Consider the following 15,091-nt stretch of genomic DNA (forward strand, 5'->3'; position numbering starts at 1 on the left):
AAGAAGGAAGGGAGAAGAAGCTTCCCTGTACAGACAGAGGGAGGGGGGGCTCCAAAGCTGAGAGGGAACCCCTGACTTATTATTATTTATTTTATTTTTAGCAAAGACGAGGCCTCACTATGTTGCCCAGGCTGGTCTCAAACTCCTGGTCTCAAGCAATTCTCCTACCTCAGCCTCCCAAAGTGCTGAGTTTACAGATGTGAGCCACCTTGCCTAGCCATCATCATTTATTCTTTAATACAGATTTCCAAATTGCCTTTGAAAAACAATGTACCTTTTTTTTTCATTCTGAATGTACTCGACATTTTCTATTTATTAAAATGTGGTAAAATATACATAATGTAAAACTTACTGTATTAACCACTTTTAACCGTATAGTTCAATAGTGTTATGTACATTCACACTGCTGTGCAACCAATCTCCAGAACTTTTTTCATCTTGCAAAACTGGAACTCTATACTCCTTAAACAACTTCCCATTTTCCCCTCCCCACAGCCCCTGGCAACCAGCAATCTACTTTCTGTCTCCATGAATTTGACTTCTCTAGGTACCTCATGTAAGTGGAATCATAGAGTATTTGTCTTTTTGACTGGCTTATTTCACTTGGCATGATGTCTTTCAGGTTCATTCAAGTGGTAGCATGTGTCAGAATTTCCTCCCTTTGAACGCTGAATAGTATTTCATTGCATGTATATACCACATTTCGTTTGTTCATTCATCCACTGATGGACACTTGGGTTGCTTCGACCTTTTACCTACTGTGAATAATGTTGCTATGAACATGGTTGTGCAAATATCTCTTCGAGACCTTGCTTTCAATTATTTTGGATATATACCCATAAGTGGAATTGCTGGGTCAAATGGTAATTCAACTTTTAAGTTTTTGAGGAACTGCCATACCACTTTCCATAGTAGCTGCACCATTTCTCATTGCCACCAACAGTCCATGAGGGTTCCAATTTCTCCACATCCTCACCAATACTTATTATTTGGAGGACTTTTGGTGATAATAGCCTTCCTAACAGGCATGAGGTAGTATCTCATTGTCCATTTGATCTTTAAAATTATGACTATTCTTGAGACATTTCTGTAAATTTTATATATCAGTGCAAAAACAAATTTCAGTCCAGTTTTTCTTCAAATTTTTTTTTATTCTGAATAACAGGAAACAAATTAGACTTCAAAAAGCTAGTTTTCTTCTTTGGTTAGTCTTAACTGGATATTTATATTGGTCTAAAACAGGAAGAAAACTTATTAAATTACCCCAGAAATAAGCAGGAATGCATTATGTATGATCCCAAATGGTAAGACTTAAAAGTTTTCTTAACTCTTATGTTTTATTTGTTTTATTGTTTTGAGACGGAGTCTTGCTCTGTTGCCCGGGCTGGAGTGCAATGGTGCGATCTAGGCTCACTGCAACCTCCACCTCCCAGGTTCAAGCAATTCTCCCGCCTCAGCCTCCAGAGTAGCTGGGATAACAGGCACCCACCACCACATCCAACTAATTTTTGTATTTTTAGTAGAGACACGGTTTCACCAAGTTAGTCAGGCTGGTCTGGAACTCCTGACCTCAGGTGATCTGCCCACCTCAGCCTCCCAAAGTGCTGGAATTACAAGCAGGAGCCACCACACCTGGCCAACTCTTATATTTTATGTTAAGCAGATACTAATACTTACTAATTCACTAGATATGTACCAAACTCTTTCCTTCCCATTTATTCAGCATTCCTTTATTATATTATTTATTTATTTATTTATTTGAGACAGTCTCACCCTGTCACTCAGGCTGGAGTGCAGTAGCGCGATCTCAGCTCACTGCAACCTCCACCTCCTGGGTTCAAGCGATTCTCCTGCCTCAGCCTCCTGAGTAGCTGGGATTACAGGCATGCACCACCACACTCGGCTAATTTTTTGTATTTTTAGTAAAGACAGGGTTTCACCATGTTGGCCAGGCTGGTTTTGAACTCCTGACCTCAAGTGATCCACCTGCCTTGGCCTCCAAAAGTGCTAGGATTATAGGTGTGAGCCGGCCTCAGCATTCCTTTGATGCCAAGCACTGTGGTAGGTGCTGGGGATGTAAAAATGAATAAGAAAACATTGTCCCTATTACAACATTATGAAATATTGGGGGTATAATTATCCCCATTTTGCAGCTGAGGAACTTGAAGCTACTTATGTTTAGCATCTCGGCTAAGATCAGATAATTAGAGCTTGGGGAAGAGGGAATTCAGATTCAAGTCTTACTTCAAAGCTCAACCTTTGTACTGTCCCACAGACTACACTCTATACTATCAACAGTTACTATGAGGCCAGGCACAGTGGCTTATGCCTGTAATCCCAGCACTTTGGGAGGCCAAGGCAGGCAGATCACTTGAGCTCAAGAGTTCGAGCCGGGCGCAGTGGCTCACGCCTGTAATCCCCGCACTTTGGGAGGTCGAGGTGGGCAGATCACAAGGTCAGGAGATCGAGACCATCCTGGCTGACAAGGTGAAACCCCGTCTCTACTAAAAATACAAAAACTTAGCCGGGCGTGGTGGCGGGCGCCTGTAGTTCCAGCTACTCGGGAGGCTGAGGCAGGAGAATGGCGAGAACCCAGGAGGTGGGGCTTGCAGTGAGCCGAGATCACACCACTGCACTCTAGCCTGGGCGACAGAGCGAGATTCTGTCTCAAAAAAAAAAAAAAAAAAAAAAAGAGTTCGAGACCAGCCTAGCCAACACGGCAAAACCCTGTCTCTACAAATTAAAAAAATTAGTCGGGCATGGTGGCTTGTGCCTGTAGTCCCAGCTACTTGGGAGGCTGAGGTGGGGGGCGGATCACTTGAACCCAGGAGGTTGAGGCTGTAGTGAGCCGTGATGGCGCCACCACCTTCCAGCTTAGGCAACAGAGGTTGCACCACTACATTCCAGCCTGGGCAACAGAGCAAGACCCTGTCTCAAAATAAAAGAAAAAAAAAAAAGTCATTATTTAAGGGAACCCTTTTTATAAAGTAATAGGCACCTGTAATTTCTGTTTTTTACTTTATATTTCCAAATGTTGGGTTTTTAAAAGAGTGGCACAATGAAGGAAATCAAAAACAAAACAACAAACCTTGTAAAACCTCTTCCATTTAGGAGTTGATAATTGAAGTAGAGGCACTTTATCAAGCAATGTTATCAAAGCATGCAAAGTAACAAAGAATATTTTAATACAAACAAAAATAGTAAATCCTAGAGTGAGCTTTTAATATCTGCAGCTTACTAAAAAGTTCTTACTTTCCAAAGCTCACTGGCTGCCAAAAGTTAGAATTTTATACCTAAGCAGTTTGTTTCCTAGACGTGAGTCTAATTACAAACACAAGATCCTTCCAGTCCTATATAACATTCTCTCAGAGACAGAAACAAGAAGATTTAAGGAGCCAAAGAATCAACAATTGCATTGACTCTCCATTTAAACAGACAAAACAAAACAGAAGGAAAAGAAAGAACAAAACAAAAAATGTTCTGGCTGAGGAAACTTTGGAAAAATAATAAAACTTCAAAAATATTTTTTCTTATCCCATTTCAAACATTCTTCTTTCAGTTAAAAAAGTGGTTTTAAGAATAATTTGGTTCTAAAGTTTAAACTTTTAGCTAATATAATTCTGTATAATTTTTAATCTATGAAAAAATAAATTATACTGTATGAAAGCAAAAAATGCTACAAATAAGTATAAAAACTTCAATGTACATAATCTTAGAGAAAAGTTTTTTGAGCACAATAGCCCCTTCTAATTTAGGTAATTTTTCTTATCAATATTCTCAATACTTCTATCAAAGTTAATCTCTAAATGTTGAAGACGAGTGGATAGGATAGGTACCCTGAAACTTATTCCCCTTTATAACTTTTAGAAATCTCAATATTAAAGATGAACTATTTAAAACATACGTGTATTTCTACAATGAGGTTTTTTGTAGTTGTTTTTTAAAGACATGCTTGTGAATACCATGGCATTGTGAAATAAAAGGTTTTGTTGAGCCAGATGGAATAGAAGAATGTATCTTACTGGTAAAGCAGAGGGAAAAAGAGACCCAAAACAAGTTTTGTGTACTTTTAGGTATAGAATAAGTTTGGGGAAAATAGCTAGGAATGCTTTGGTTAAAACATAAGCTGTCTTTGATTAATTCAAATGTTCTGAATTCAACAAATATTTACTGATTGCCTACCATGTTCCAAGCACTCCGCACAACACTCTGTATTAACAGATCAGAAATAGTCCCAGATCTTTTGGAACTTACAGGGTAACGAACACATCCTTCAAAATTATCCTTTCTTTTGTGTGATTCCATGGTCATCAAATGACTTCTGAAATACACACTACCCGAAGCTTAGTACTACATTGCCAAAATCAGCCTTCAAGTCAATGTATATACCCCTATTTAAATTAATAAATCATTCGGGTTTGCACATCAGTCTTTTATGAGTTTAGTTGAGTGAATCCTCAAAAGTTAATCAATTCTGATTAAGTGGTTAGATGTAATTTCTGAAAATTCAAAATACAGTAGCTGACAGTCAAATATAGTAATGGACTATTTCCATTAAAAGATCTTATCACCAAAGTGAGTCTCTACTTAGTTTATTCTCTGACAAAATGCCTTTATTTCATAATACCCTTCAAACTGCAATTAGTTAATCCATAAAACTGTTAACAATAAATGAGATACAGCACATGAGTGCTTCTCGAACTTTATTTTGCTTTTTGTTTTTTGCTTTTTTTTGAGACGGAGTCTTACTCTGTCGCCAGGCTAGAGTGCAGTGGCGCAAACTTGGCTCACTGCAGCCTCCAGCTCGCCGGTTCAAGGGATTCTCCTGTCTCAGCCTCCGGAGTAGCTGGGACTACAGGGCGTGCCACCACGCCCGGCTAATTTTTGTATTTTTAGTAGAGACGGGGTTCACTATGTTGGCCAGGATGGTCTCGATCTCTTGACCTCATGATCCGCCCGCCTCGGCCTCCCAAAGTGCTGGGATTGCAGGCGTGAGCCACCGCGCCCGACCTTCTCGAACTTTAATGTACATACAAATCACCTACAAACATGTTAAAATGAAGACTGATTCACTAGGTTGGGGGCAGCCAGTGATGTCCAGGCTGCTGTCCACGGACTACAAGGAAACACACCTAGCACAGTGGTTGGCACCAAGACTACTCAGCCCAGTTAACTATTCCCTCCCATTTGTACATATCTTTTTTTTTTTCTTTTTTTTTTTTTTTTTTTGAGACGGAGTCTCGCTCTGTCGCCCAGGCTGGAGTGCAGTGGCGCGATCTCGGCTCATTGCAAGCTCCGCCTCCCGGGTTCACGCCATTCTCCTGCCTCAGCCTCTCCGAGTAGCTGGGACTACAGGCGCCCGCCACCACGCCCGGCTAATTTTTTGTATTTTTAGTAGAGACGGGGTTTCACCGTGGTCTCGATCTCCTGACCTCGTGATCCGCCCGCCTCGGCCTCCCAAAGTGCTGGGATTACAAGCGTGAGCCACCGCGCCCGGCCCTCCCATTTGTATATATCTCATCTCCCTTACTGATCTCACCTTCCTTGGAAGCAAAGACAATATCCTTTTCATCTTTGTATCTTTCAAAGTTCTAAGTAGAATGCCTTATCTACATAATGGCATTGAATATATGTATTCTGAATGAATGGCATCCAACTTTTAACAGTCATTACTTCTTCTATGAGTTATCGACAGAATTGTTTCTCTGAATTTATTTTAAATAGAAAAATATTGTTCAAAAGCTGAAAAATCAGGAAAGCTCTCAATTTTTATAAAACGATAAATACTGTATTTGTACCATACTCCAGTGCGTTTTTTCTCGTGCTGACCTAACCAAGTCTTTTTTAAGAAAATAAATATCCGTAATTACCTTGCTAGTTTATCTCCTAATGGTTTTGTTGGGTTTTTTGTTTGTTGTTTTGGTAAATAAAGAACAAAAATAAGCCATCCATTTTTCTGGGAAAGTTTTAAAATTACCCTTTTCTTTGTATGTAAGGGCATCTTCGTAAAGGTAATACCTACAAAATAATCCTGGCTTCTCAGATTAATATTATATAAAAATCACAGTATCCTTGTTATCAATAGGTAGACCATTGGCACATTTTCATGTGTTTCTTCGCCGATTTTCTGCGATCACCGGAACAACTAACTAAATATCTCAGGATTCGTTTCTTCCCTTGTAAATATTAGATGTTAACCTGACCACACTTGCTTCTATGCTGAGAAAAATGGTTTGAGAGGGTGTTTTGAGCACTCCAGAAGGAAAACAAAGGAGGAATATTATTTTCACTTCCTACGTGGTTACCTTTACTGTTTCATGGCTTTTTGGATATTTTGGGGTGACTTTTCCAACTACCAAACACAATTATTTTTTAGTACCTAAGGGCATGGTAATCAAGGATCGGGTTTTAATCATACCATGAATTGAAAACATGAACGGTCTTGCAAATTAACGTAAATCACTTTTTGGCGTCTCCGCACAGGCAACAAACACATCGATGCCTCTGAGCTGGCGACCTTAAGCCTCGAAGCGCAGTCCCGCCTCTGCAAGCAGCCACCGCGCGGGGCCGGGTGGTCCCCTGGGAGAGGCCCGGCCGGCGCACAGCGGTTCCAAGGTCTCCGCCAGGTTTTGGTTTTTCGTCGTTATTAAAATTGCTGTTTGGGCGTGTGTCTTTTTTTTGTTTTTTTTTTTTAAGACAAGACACTAGGCCAGTTGCGCGGCGCTAGCCGGCCGCGGGGCAGGCATTTCGGACGACCGGAAAGCACAGAGGCAGCGACTGTGACCTCCAGACCGTCCTCCTGCGTCCTCATTAAGGAGGCAAAATGGTGGCCGCGAACGCCATCAGGCTGCGCCAGGGCGGGGTTTCGGCGCAAACAGAGGATCCCGTCAGATTCTGGCGGCCAGAACTCCTCCTCACCCAGGCCACCCCCCCGGGGCCCACAGCCTGGACAGCTACGGGCGTCGCGCCTGAGGCACCAAGACCCCCGGCGAGGGTGTGGAGGCGGCGGCGGCTTCCCCGCGACCGTGAACAACGACGCCATTATCAGCACCCCCTGCCGGCGCCTCCGGGGCAGCCAACGCAGGAGCCAAGGCCCGGCCTCCGAGGGAGGGGGAAGGAGGACGCGGCGGCAGGAGGGGAAGAGGGGGAAGAGGGCGGGAGGAGAAAGAAGAAGGCGGGAGGAGGGGAGAGAGGCGGGGCGGGGCGGAGCGGCGGGCCGGGCGGGCTGCGAGGACGGGGGCAGGGTGACTGCTGCTGCCGGGTGGTCCCCTCCTCAGGCCGCCCTTTCCCTGCGGGTGGGAACTCCAGATGGACGAGGGCCCACCCCACCCGGCGCTTCCCTGTGCAGCTCGGGGTCGGGGCGGGCGGCGAGGGCAGCGGCTCCCCGGCGCCCCTACCTTACCTTCCCTGACTTTCTCGTCCGCCATCTTGCTGCGGAGCCGGTCGCCTGGGAGATGCCTAACGATAACCTCGGCCGCGGAGTCCCGGCCTGCTCAGCGCCCCGGGCGAGCCTGGCCTGGGGGAGGGGCCGCTCCGAATCCCGGGGGAGGAAGACCCTTGGGCGGGGCGGGGAGGAGGCTCCGAGCGCGCGCCCTGTCCCCGCTTCCCGCCACGACCCTCGCGCTGGGGGAAGACCAGAGGCGCCGTCTGCCACCCGGCCCCCAGCCTTGTCCCTCCAGACCCGAGGCCGGAGCCGCACTTGTCCCGGGCCTAGCAGTGTTGCTTCATCACACGGTCCCCAACCCCTCCTTTCCCTTATTTCTCATCCATTTGGGGACAGCACGCGCGCGCAGACACCCCTCGCCCCCTCCTGTCCTGTTTGTGCGACGTGGCTTTGCCCGATTTTTGTTGTTAGCTGCAGATTTTGAAAAGCGCCGGAGAGCTAGGTGAAGAGCTGGGCTCCCAAGGGGGTGATAGAATCAGCCCGCGGCCCAGCTTCCTCCGGCTTCCCATTCACAGCCCGTCTCCCGCCGGGAAGCGGCCTGGCTGCCGCAGAACGGCCGCGCCTGCCTTCCCGGTTTCTCCCGTCCAGTCCTCACCGTTCTTTCCCAGAGAAAGCGACAGCACAGCCTATGACAACTGAGGCTAAAACGGAAAAACTGGGCCGGGCGCAAAAGGAAACCAGAGCCATTCGACTATTACTAGAGAGGAATAGCTGTAGAAAAACATGCGCAAAATAGACACAAACATTGCGTCGTCAAGGCTGCAATGTCTAATACAAAATAGAAGGTTCTCATAGCAACAAAAACGTGCCCATGTTGTGCTCAGTATTACATGCGTTGAAATGTTCTTAGTTGTGAAATTTGACATGACCGCTGGTTAAAGTTACAATGGAAGTTTTAAATCCTGCTTTCCGGAAACTTCGCAGCTATAGCATGAAGTTAAATTTTTGTCTTATTTTCTGGATAAGTTTACTATACTGGAATATAGTAAAGCTCTTTTTATAAAGAGCTTTGAATAAAATACCTAATGATGTGGTTCAAACGAACACCTATTTTCAAAACTAATCTTAAATGGTATTTCAGTGCCTGTGTTATGTAAAAGCAATTTATAAACTAAATTTTAAGAGCCTTCAAAATACAGGGTACTCGTATTTAATGACAACAGTTTTAATGCTTTTATTGTTTCTATAATCTCTCAGGAAATCCTAAAACTGACTATATTTTTGTTTATTAAAATAACTTTTTCTGTAGAAGATACCCATTTGGTGCTGTGATCAAATGGGTATCTTCTACAGAAAAAGTTATTTTAATAAAGAAAAATATAGTCAGTTTTTGGATTGAAATTGAATATAAACAACTGAATCACTACAAAATGGCTCATGTTAGAAGATACTTAAAACAAATACAATCTTGTACAGTAAATTTTTTTTTTTTTTTTTTTTTTTTTTGAGACAGAGTCTTGCTGTAGCCCAGGCTGGAGTGCAATGGCGCGATCTCGGCTCACTGCAGGCTCCGCCCCCTGGGGTTCACGCCATTCTCCTGCCTCAGCCTCCCGAGTAGCTGGGACTACAGGCGTCCGCCACCTTGCCTGGCTAATTTTTTGTATTTTTAGTAGAAACGGGGTTTCACTGTGTTAGCCAGGATGGTCTCTATCTCCTGACCTCGTGATCCGCCCGCCTCGGCCTCCCAAAGTGCTGGGATTACAGGCGTGAGCCACCACACCCAGCCTTACAGTAAATTTTTAACACCCCAAAATAACGAAAAGTAATTATTAGTATTCATTTATATCTAAATCTCAGTCAATATGATCTAAATATTTGTGAAGACTCCACCTCTCCATATAGATAATGAAAGGCTTTGAAATAAGTGTAGGAAACCCTAAGTTTGGTCTCAGGCTTCCTATTCATTCACTGCTTTTTCGTGTGTTTACAGTTTCCTTTTTCTGGAATGCCTTTTTCTGCTCCTTCCCCCGCCAACATTTCAGCTTCCCACAGACACACGTTTGTCCCCTCCTGGTTGTCCTGCAGGATGACCTTTGTTTTTCTTTTCATCTTTTGTTTTTCGAGACGGTCTCACTCTGTCGTCCAGGATGGAGTGCAGTGGTGCGATCTCTGCTCACTGCAACTTCCGCCTCCCGGTCTCAAGTGACCCTCCCACCCCAACCTCCCAAGTAGCTGGGAGGAGAGGCGCGCGCCACCATGTCTGGCTAGTTTTTGTATTTTTTGTAGAGACGGGGATTCCCCCTGTTGCCCAGGCTGCTCTCAAACTCCTGAGCTCAAGCAATCTGCCGCCTGCCTGGGCCTCCCAAAGTTCTGGGATTACAGGTGTGAGCCACCGTGTCTGGCCAGGATGACCTTGAAGTCACCTACTCATTGAAGCTTTCCCTCTCAGCGTTTTCCTGTGTGGCCCCATACTCATAGAGCCTCCCACATTGATTTGCAGTGCCTTCGTTCCTTCACTTGCTTCCACCTACCAAACAGTAAGGTCTTGAAGACAGAAACAGCATTATTCATTCATATATCCCCAGTATCTAGTACAATTTTTCCGTTTGCAATATGTCTTAAAAATTAAGAAAGGAGTAAGTCTTCTCAATGACTTTTTTTAAAAAAAGACCCAGATTCGGCACTTACTGTATGTAAGACAGACTTTCCTTTTACATTACATTTTTCATCAGTAAAAGTACTGGGCCAGGTGCGGTGGCTCACGGGTAATCTCAGCACTTTGGGAGGCCAAAGCGGCTGGATCACTTCAGGTCATGAGTTCAAGACCAGCCTGGCCAACATGGTAAAACCCCATCTCTACTAAAAATAGAAAAATTAGCCGGGTGTGGTGGCTCATGCCTGTAATCCCAGCTACTCGGGAGGCTGAGGCAGAAGAATCGCTTGAACCCGGGAGGCAGAGGTTACAGTGAGCCGAGATCCACCACTGCACTCCAGCCCAGATGACAGAGCAAGAATCCATCCCCCCAAAAAAGTACTAGTATTTCATGTTAATAAAATGGAATTCTTATATAAACATATATAAATTAAAAATTATTATTTTAAGAGTTGAACAGATTTCTCTGCAAACCCCCCTATATTTTTATATTTTTTAAACTAACTGTATTCAGCAAAGCTTTTTATTATTTAATTTATTCCAAACCACATTAATCATTATTTCTCTGAACTCCTACAGCACATTTAAAACAGTACTGTTTCTCTAGGTGTGGGTGAGTAAAAAAATATTTAATGTATGTTAATTAAGTTCCCCATCTCCTGACCCCACTAAGGTTTGAATAGGAGCCTACCCCTTTATAAACCCTTTTTATATACCCACACTACCTAGCCTAATTGGGGCACCTATTAGGTGCTTCATACATACTTTTCAACTGCCCAATTTGCTGATTAGGTATAAAAGTATATAATTCTGGAAAAGTCTCCACAAGGTGAAAATGATTATCCAAATAATAAAGGCCCACAATGACAGTGAGTACGTTATCTGCATTATGCTGATATTTGACTCCTTTCAACTCTCTTTGGTTGTAGAAACATGACCGATGATTATATTACACTTTTAACTCTTTAAATATTATTAGCTTGCTTTGGACTGTGGGAAACTACAATCATTTTTATTCCTTAGAATATATTTTGCGGCCAGGCACGGTGTCTCATGCCTGTATACCCAGCACTTTGGGAGGCCGAGGTGGGCGGATCACGAGGCCAGGAGTTCGAGACCAACCTGGCCAATATGGTGTAACTCTACTGTACTAAAAGTACAAAAATTAGGTGGGCATAGTGGCGCATGCCTGTAGTCCCAGCTACTCTGGAGGCTGAGGCAGAAGAATCACTTGAACCCGGGAGGCAGAGGTTGCAGTGAGCCAAGATCATGGCATTGCACTCCAGCCTGGGCGACAGAGCAAGACTCCATCTTAAAAAAAAAAAAAAAAAATATATATATATATATATATATATATATATATATATATATAGCTTCTGAGCTATAGCTTGAGTAACTTGTAATATTGTATGCTGCCAAAGCATTTTTTCACTTAAACATCTCATAGTGATTTTCAGAAATTTAGAATCGGAAAATCATTTTTGATCCCACTCATGGATATATAAACTTAGGGCTAAATCAGAAAAGCAAGCACATAGTTTTAGACAATTACACTTATTTGATTAATTACTCTATGGAGCCAGATGGATATGTACAGGTTATGTCCTTTTGCATGCTTGAATTTATAGTGAGTTAAATCTGTTCAGACAGCCATCAGTGATGTGCCCATGAGGAACACAGAAAATGTTTCTTTTTTTTTTTAAAGGAATTTATTTATTTATTTATACTTTTTTTTTTTTATCATACTTTAAGTTCTAGTACACAACCTGCAGGTTTGTTACATATGTATACATGCGCCATGTTGGTGTGTTGCACCCATTAACTCCTCATTTACATTAGGTATATCTCCTACTGCTATCCCTTCCCCCCCCCAGAAAATGTTTCTTTTGAATGCAGTTGGCTCAGTTACCTAATATGTGAGTGAAGTGGAAAGGGTAAGTGGTGTGAATAATGCAAAATGATAGTTTAAAAATCCTTCACACCCTGTTTACTTTCCTAATATGGAGATAATTGAAATCTGGACTGGAAATAATTTTTTTTTAAAAAAACTGGATTTTCCTTGGGCATTGCCATTTACTAATCTCATGATCCTGGGCAAGTCATGTAATCTCTTTAAAACTTAGTTAACTCATAAAAATAGAAGTAACAATGTCCAAACTTCCTATTTTAGAGTTTTCACGAGGCGCAATAGATGTAACTGAAAGCTTAGAAAAGTTTAAGGACTTGCAAGGAAATCTACTGAAATAAGCCCCCGTTCCACCTGGGAAGAAGCACTCAGACGCCAAACCCCGCCTTCTGTCCTGAAATTCACCTTCCACTGGGAGAGTTTGCTTTTCTAATGCTTCAAATGCACAACGGGAGATGTTCTGACTTCAGGGTTTCTACCCTTCACTGTGTAATCTGCTGCCTGTATGACATGCGATCTGGTTTACAACATACAGCTTAATACAGCTTATCATCTTCAGCTTGTGGCCCCTTCCTTGTTTCCACTTTGCTATTCAGGAGGGCCCGTAAGTGTATCTAGATTCCTTGAGGTGTAGATGCAGGACAATGAAAGGGAGGGAGGTAGTTCTCTGGTCTAATTTCAGTTTCCTAACTGAGGATACATGCCTTCCCTGAATGATCAACATCAAAAATATCCAGCCCTTCATAGAAGACACCACCCCTCCTCATAGATGAGTCCCTGAGCTGATGATCTCAAAAGGAAATCCCTATCAGAATACAACAGAATAAGGACACAGTTTCATTACAGAGTTATAGTAATAAAAGTAGTTCTTCTTTATTAAGCTGCATGAGGTACTTTGTATTGTATTAGTATTCCCGTTTCACAGATAAAAATACTACATCTTCACATAAATGGCTTGGTTAAAGCTCACAGCCAGTAAATAAGAGAGCTGGTTAGGAATCTAGTTCTGATTTCAGAGTCACTGTTTTGTCTGTCTGTTTGTTTAAGACAAAGTCTCGCTCTGTTGCCCAAGCTGGAGTGCAGTGGTGGGCTCACTGCAGCCTCGACCTCCCAGACTCAAGTCATCCTCCCACTTCAGCCTCCCAAGTAGCTGGGACTACAGGTGTGCTAACCAGGATTAACCATGCCCGGCTAATTTTTTGTTTTTTGTAAAGATGGAGTCTCCCTATGTTGTCCTGACTGGTCTTGAACTCCTGACCTCAAGCAATCCTACCTCAGCCTCCCAAAGTGCTGAGATTACAGGCATGAGCCACTGGGCCCAGCCATCACTGTTTTTCTGCTTCTTTATAAAATAAGATATTGTTAGATCCTTTTAATAACCCAAATATTTAGAGAAGAATGTTCAGAGCAAACATTCTCCACAGAATTAGTCACCTCTCTCTCTGCTTTTCTTTCTTTCTTTTTTACTGCTTCAAAATATCAACCCAAGCATCTGGCAGAGACTCTTAGAGACTTTAAAGAAACCAGATAATGGCAAGCACTTTGTCCTCGTCTGGAAAGACAAAGAGTGAAACTAAACTTCTGGCCAGATGCTGGCTCTTGGAAGGCGGGAGTGGAGGCGAAATTTACTCCTCTACCATAAGCTAGTAGTGGGCTCTCGCCTTCATGCTTCTCTTTCCTTCCTGCCTTTCTGCAGCTTTAGGTTTCAGGCCTCTCAGTCAAGAGGGAGAAATTTAATTGTGTTAAATTCTTGGCCCTGGACAAGATCATTTTCAGTGCCAAAGCTCGTTCAGGCTTTCCAGGGAGACCCGGCGCAGGAAGCCTGGGCGGCAGCATTTGTGGGCAACTTGCAAGTAACACTTACATGAAACCACAGCTCTTAAAGCATTTGGAAAAATCACACCCTGGCCCTGTTTCTCTCAAAAGCACATGTTCCTTTCTGTTTCTCTTTAATACAGACCTTGACACAGCAAGTCACGATTTAATTCATTGCTTAAACACTTCCTGGCCCAAGCAGCATTTTTCAGGCACACTTATTGCCAGGCTAAGTCTCTGTTCTTTATTTATTGAAAATAAAACCTCAAAGGTGAAGGATGGTAGCTGATCCAAAGATTCAATACGTGTTTATGATTGCTCACACAGCCTCTTCCTCCTCAATGTAAAAATAGAGGAAAAGTGTAAAAATATGCTGCTAATTGATTTTGGAATGTTTTGTTAGTTCCGGCTCCAAAAATAAATCTTCAAAATTAGGTTTCATTTATGTTAACATTTACATCAGGAGATAATGCTGTATAGAAGAACAAGGAAATGGTCTTAGGAGGTAAAGGGGTCTAGGATTGAATCTCAGTCCACTACTCATTAGCTGGAAGATTTTGGACATGTTACTTCCTCTCTGTAACCTCAGTTTCCCCATCTGTAAAATGGAGATAAGATGATTCACCGTTTTTGTTTTTGTTTTTTTGAGACAGTCTCACTCTGTCACTCAGAGTGTAGTGGTGCAATCTTGACTCACTGAAACCTCTGCCTCCTGGGTTCAAGCAATTCTTGTGCCTCTGCCTCCCGAGTAGCAGAAATTACAAGCATGTGCCACCATGCCCTGGCTGGTCTCAAATTCCTGACCTCAAGTGATCCATCCAACTCAGCCTCCCACAGTGCTGGGATTACAGGTGTAAGCCACTGTGCCCGGCCTTGATTCACCATTTTGGACATGGAGGCAATCTATAGTTCTCTCTTAACTTGTGGCTTGATTTGATTTTAATTTAAATTTATTTATTAATTTTGTGAGAAACAGTCTCACTCTGTCACCCAGGCTGGAGTGCACTGGCACCGTCTCGGCTCACTGTAAACTCTGCCTCCCGGGTTCAAGCAATTCTCATACCTCAGCCTCCCAAGTAGCTGGGATTACAGGCATGCAGCCACCACGCCCAGATAATATTTTTATTTTCAGTAGAGACGGAGGTTTCACCACGTTGGCCAGGCTGGTTTTGAACTCCTGGCCTCAAATGATCCACCCACCTTGGCCTCCCAAAGTGCTGGGATTACAGGTGTGAGCCACCGCACCAGGCCTTGATTTACTTTCTCTGGACTACGTCTGTGTCACCCTCCAGTGACTCGAGGGCCAATAATGGTAATGTTTGGAGCATTTACT

General features: G+C 43.2%; 1 protein-coding gene and 1 long non-coding RNA gene across 10 annotated transcripts in view; one reads left to right on the forward strand and one right to left on the reverse strand.

The window, feature by feature from the left end:
• The window catches only part of EFCAB2 (EF-hand calcium binding domain 2), a 174,380-nt gene extending 166,311 nt beyond the window's left edge, over positions 1-8,069 (reverse strand). For 7 of the 9 annotated variants that reach the window (XR_004030046.1, XR_004030043.1, XR_004030044.1 and 4 more), the window contains exon 1: positions 7,403-7,514. Coding sequence is in view for 4 of the 9 variants with exons in the window: in XM_030812567.1 (XP_030668427.1) it covers positions 7,403-7,427 (25 nt within the window). In the remaining 5 variants the exon portion in view is untranslated. Of the gene's footprint in view, positions 1-7,402; positions 7,519-8,039 lie in introns of those variants that run through there. The other 2 variants (XR_004030047.1, XM_030812568.1) reach the window with 2 other exon arrangements.
• LOC105739712 lies at positions 7,202-8,029 on the forward strand. The gene has a single exon (XR_004030042.1). It is a non-coding gene; the product is annotated as an uncharacterized LOC105739712 (long non-coding RNA).
• Positions 8,070-15,091: the final 7,022 nt, after the last annotated feature.

This window comes from Nomascus leucogenys, chromosome 5 (assembly GCF_006542625.1).
Source record: "Nomascus leucogenys isolate Asia chromosome 5, Asia_NLE_v1, whole genome shotgun sequence".
Lineage (NCBI taxonomy): Eukaryota > Metazoa > Chordata > Mammalia > Primates > Hylobatidae > Nomascus > Nomascus leucogenys.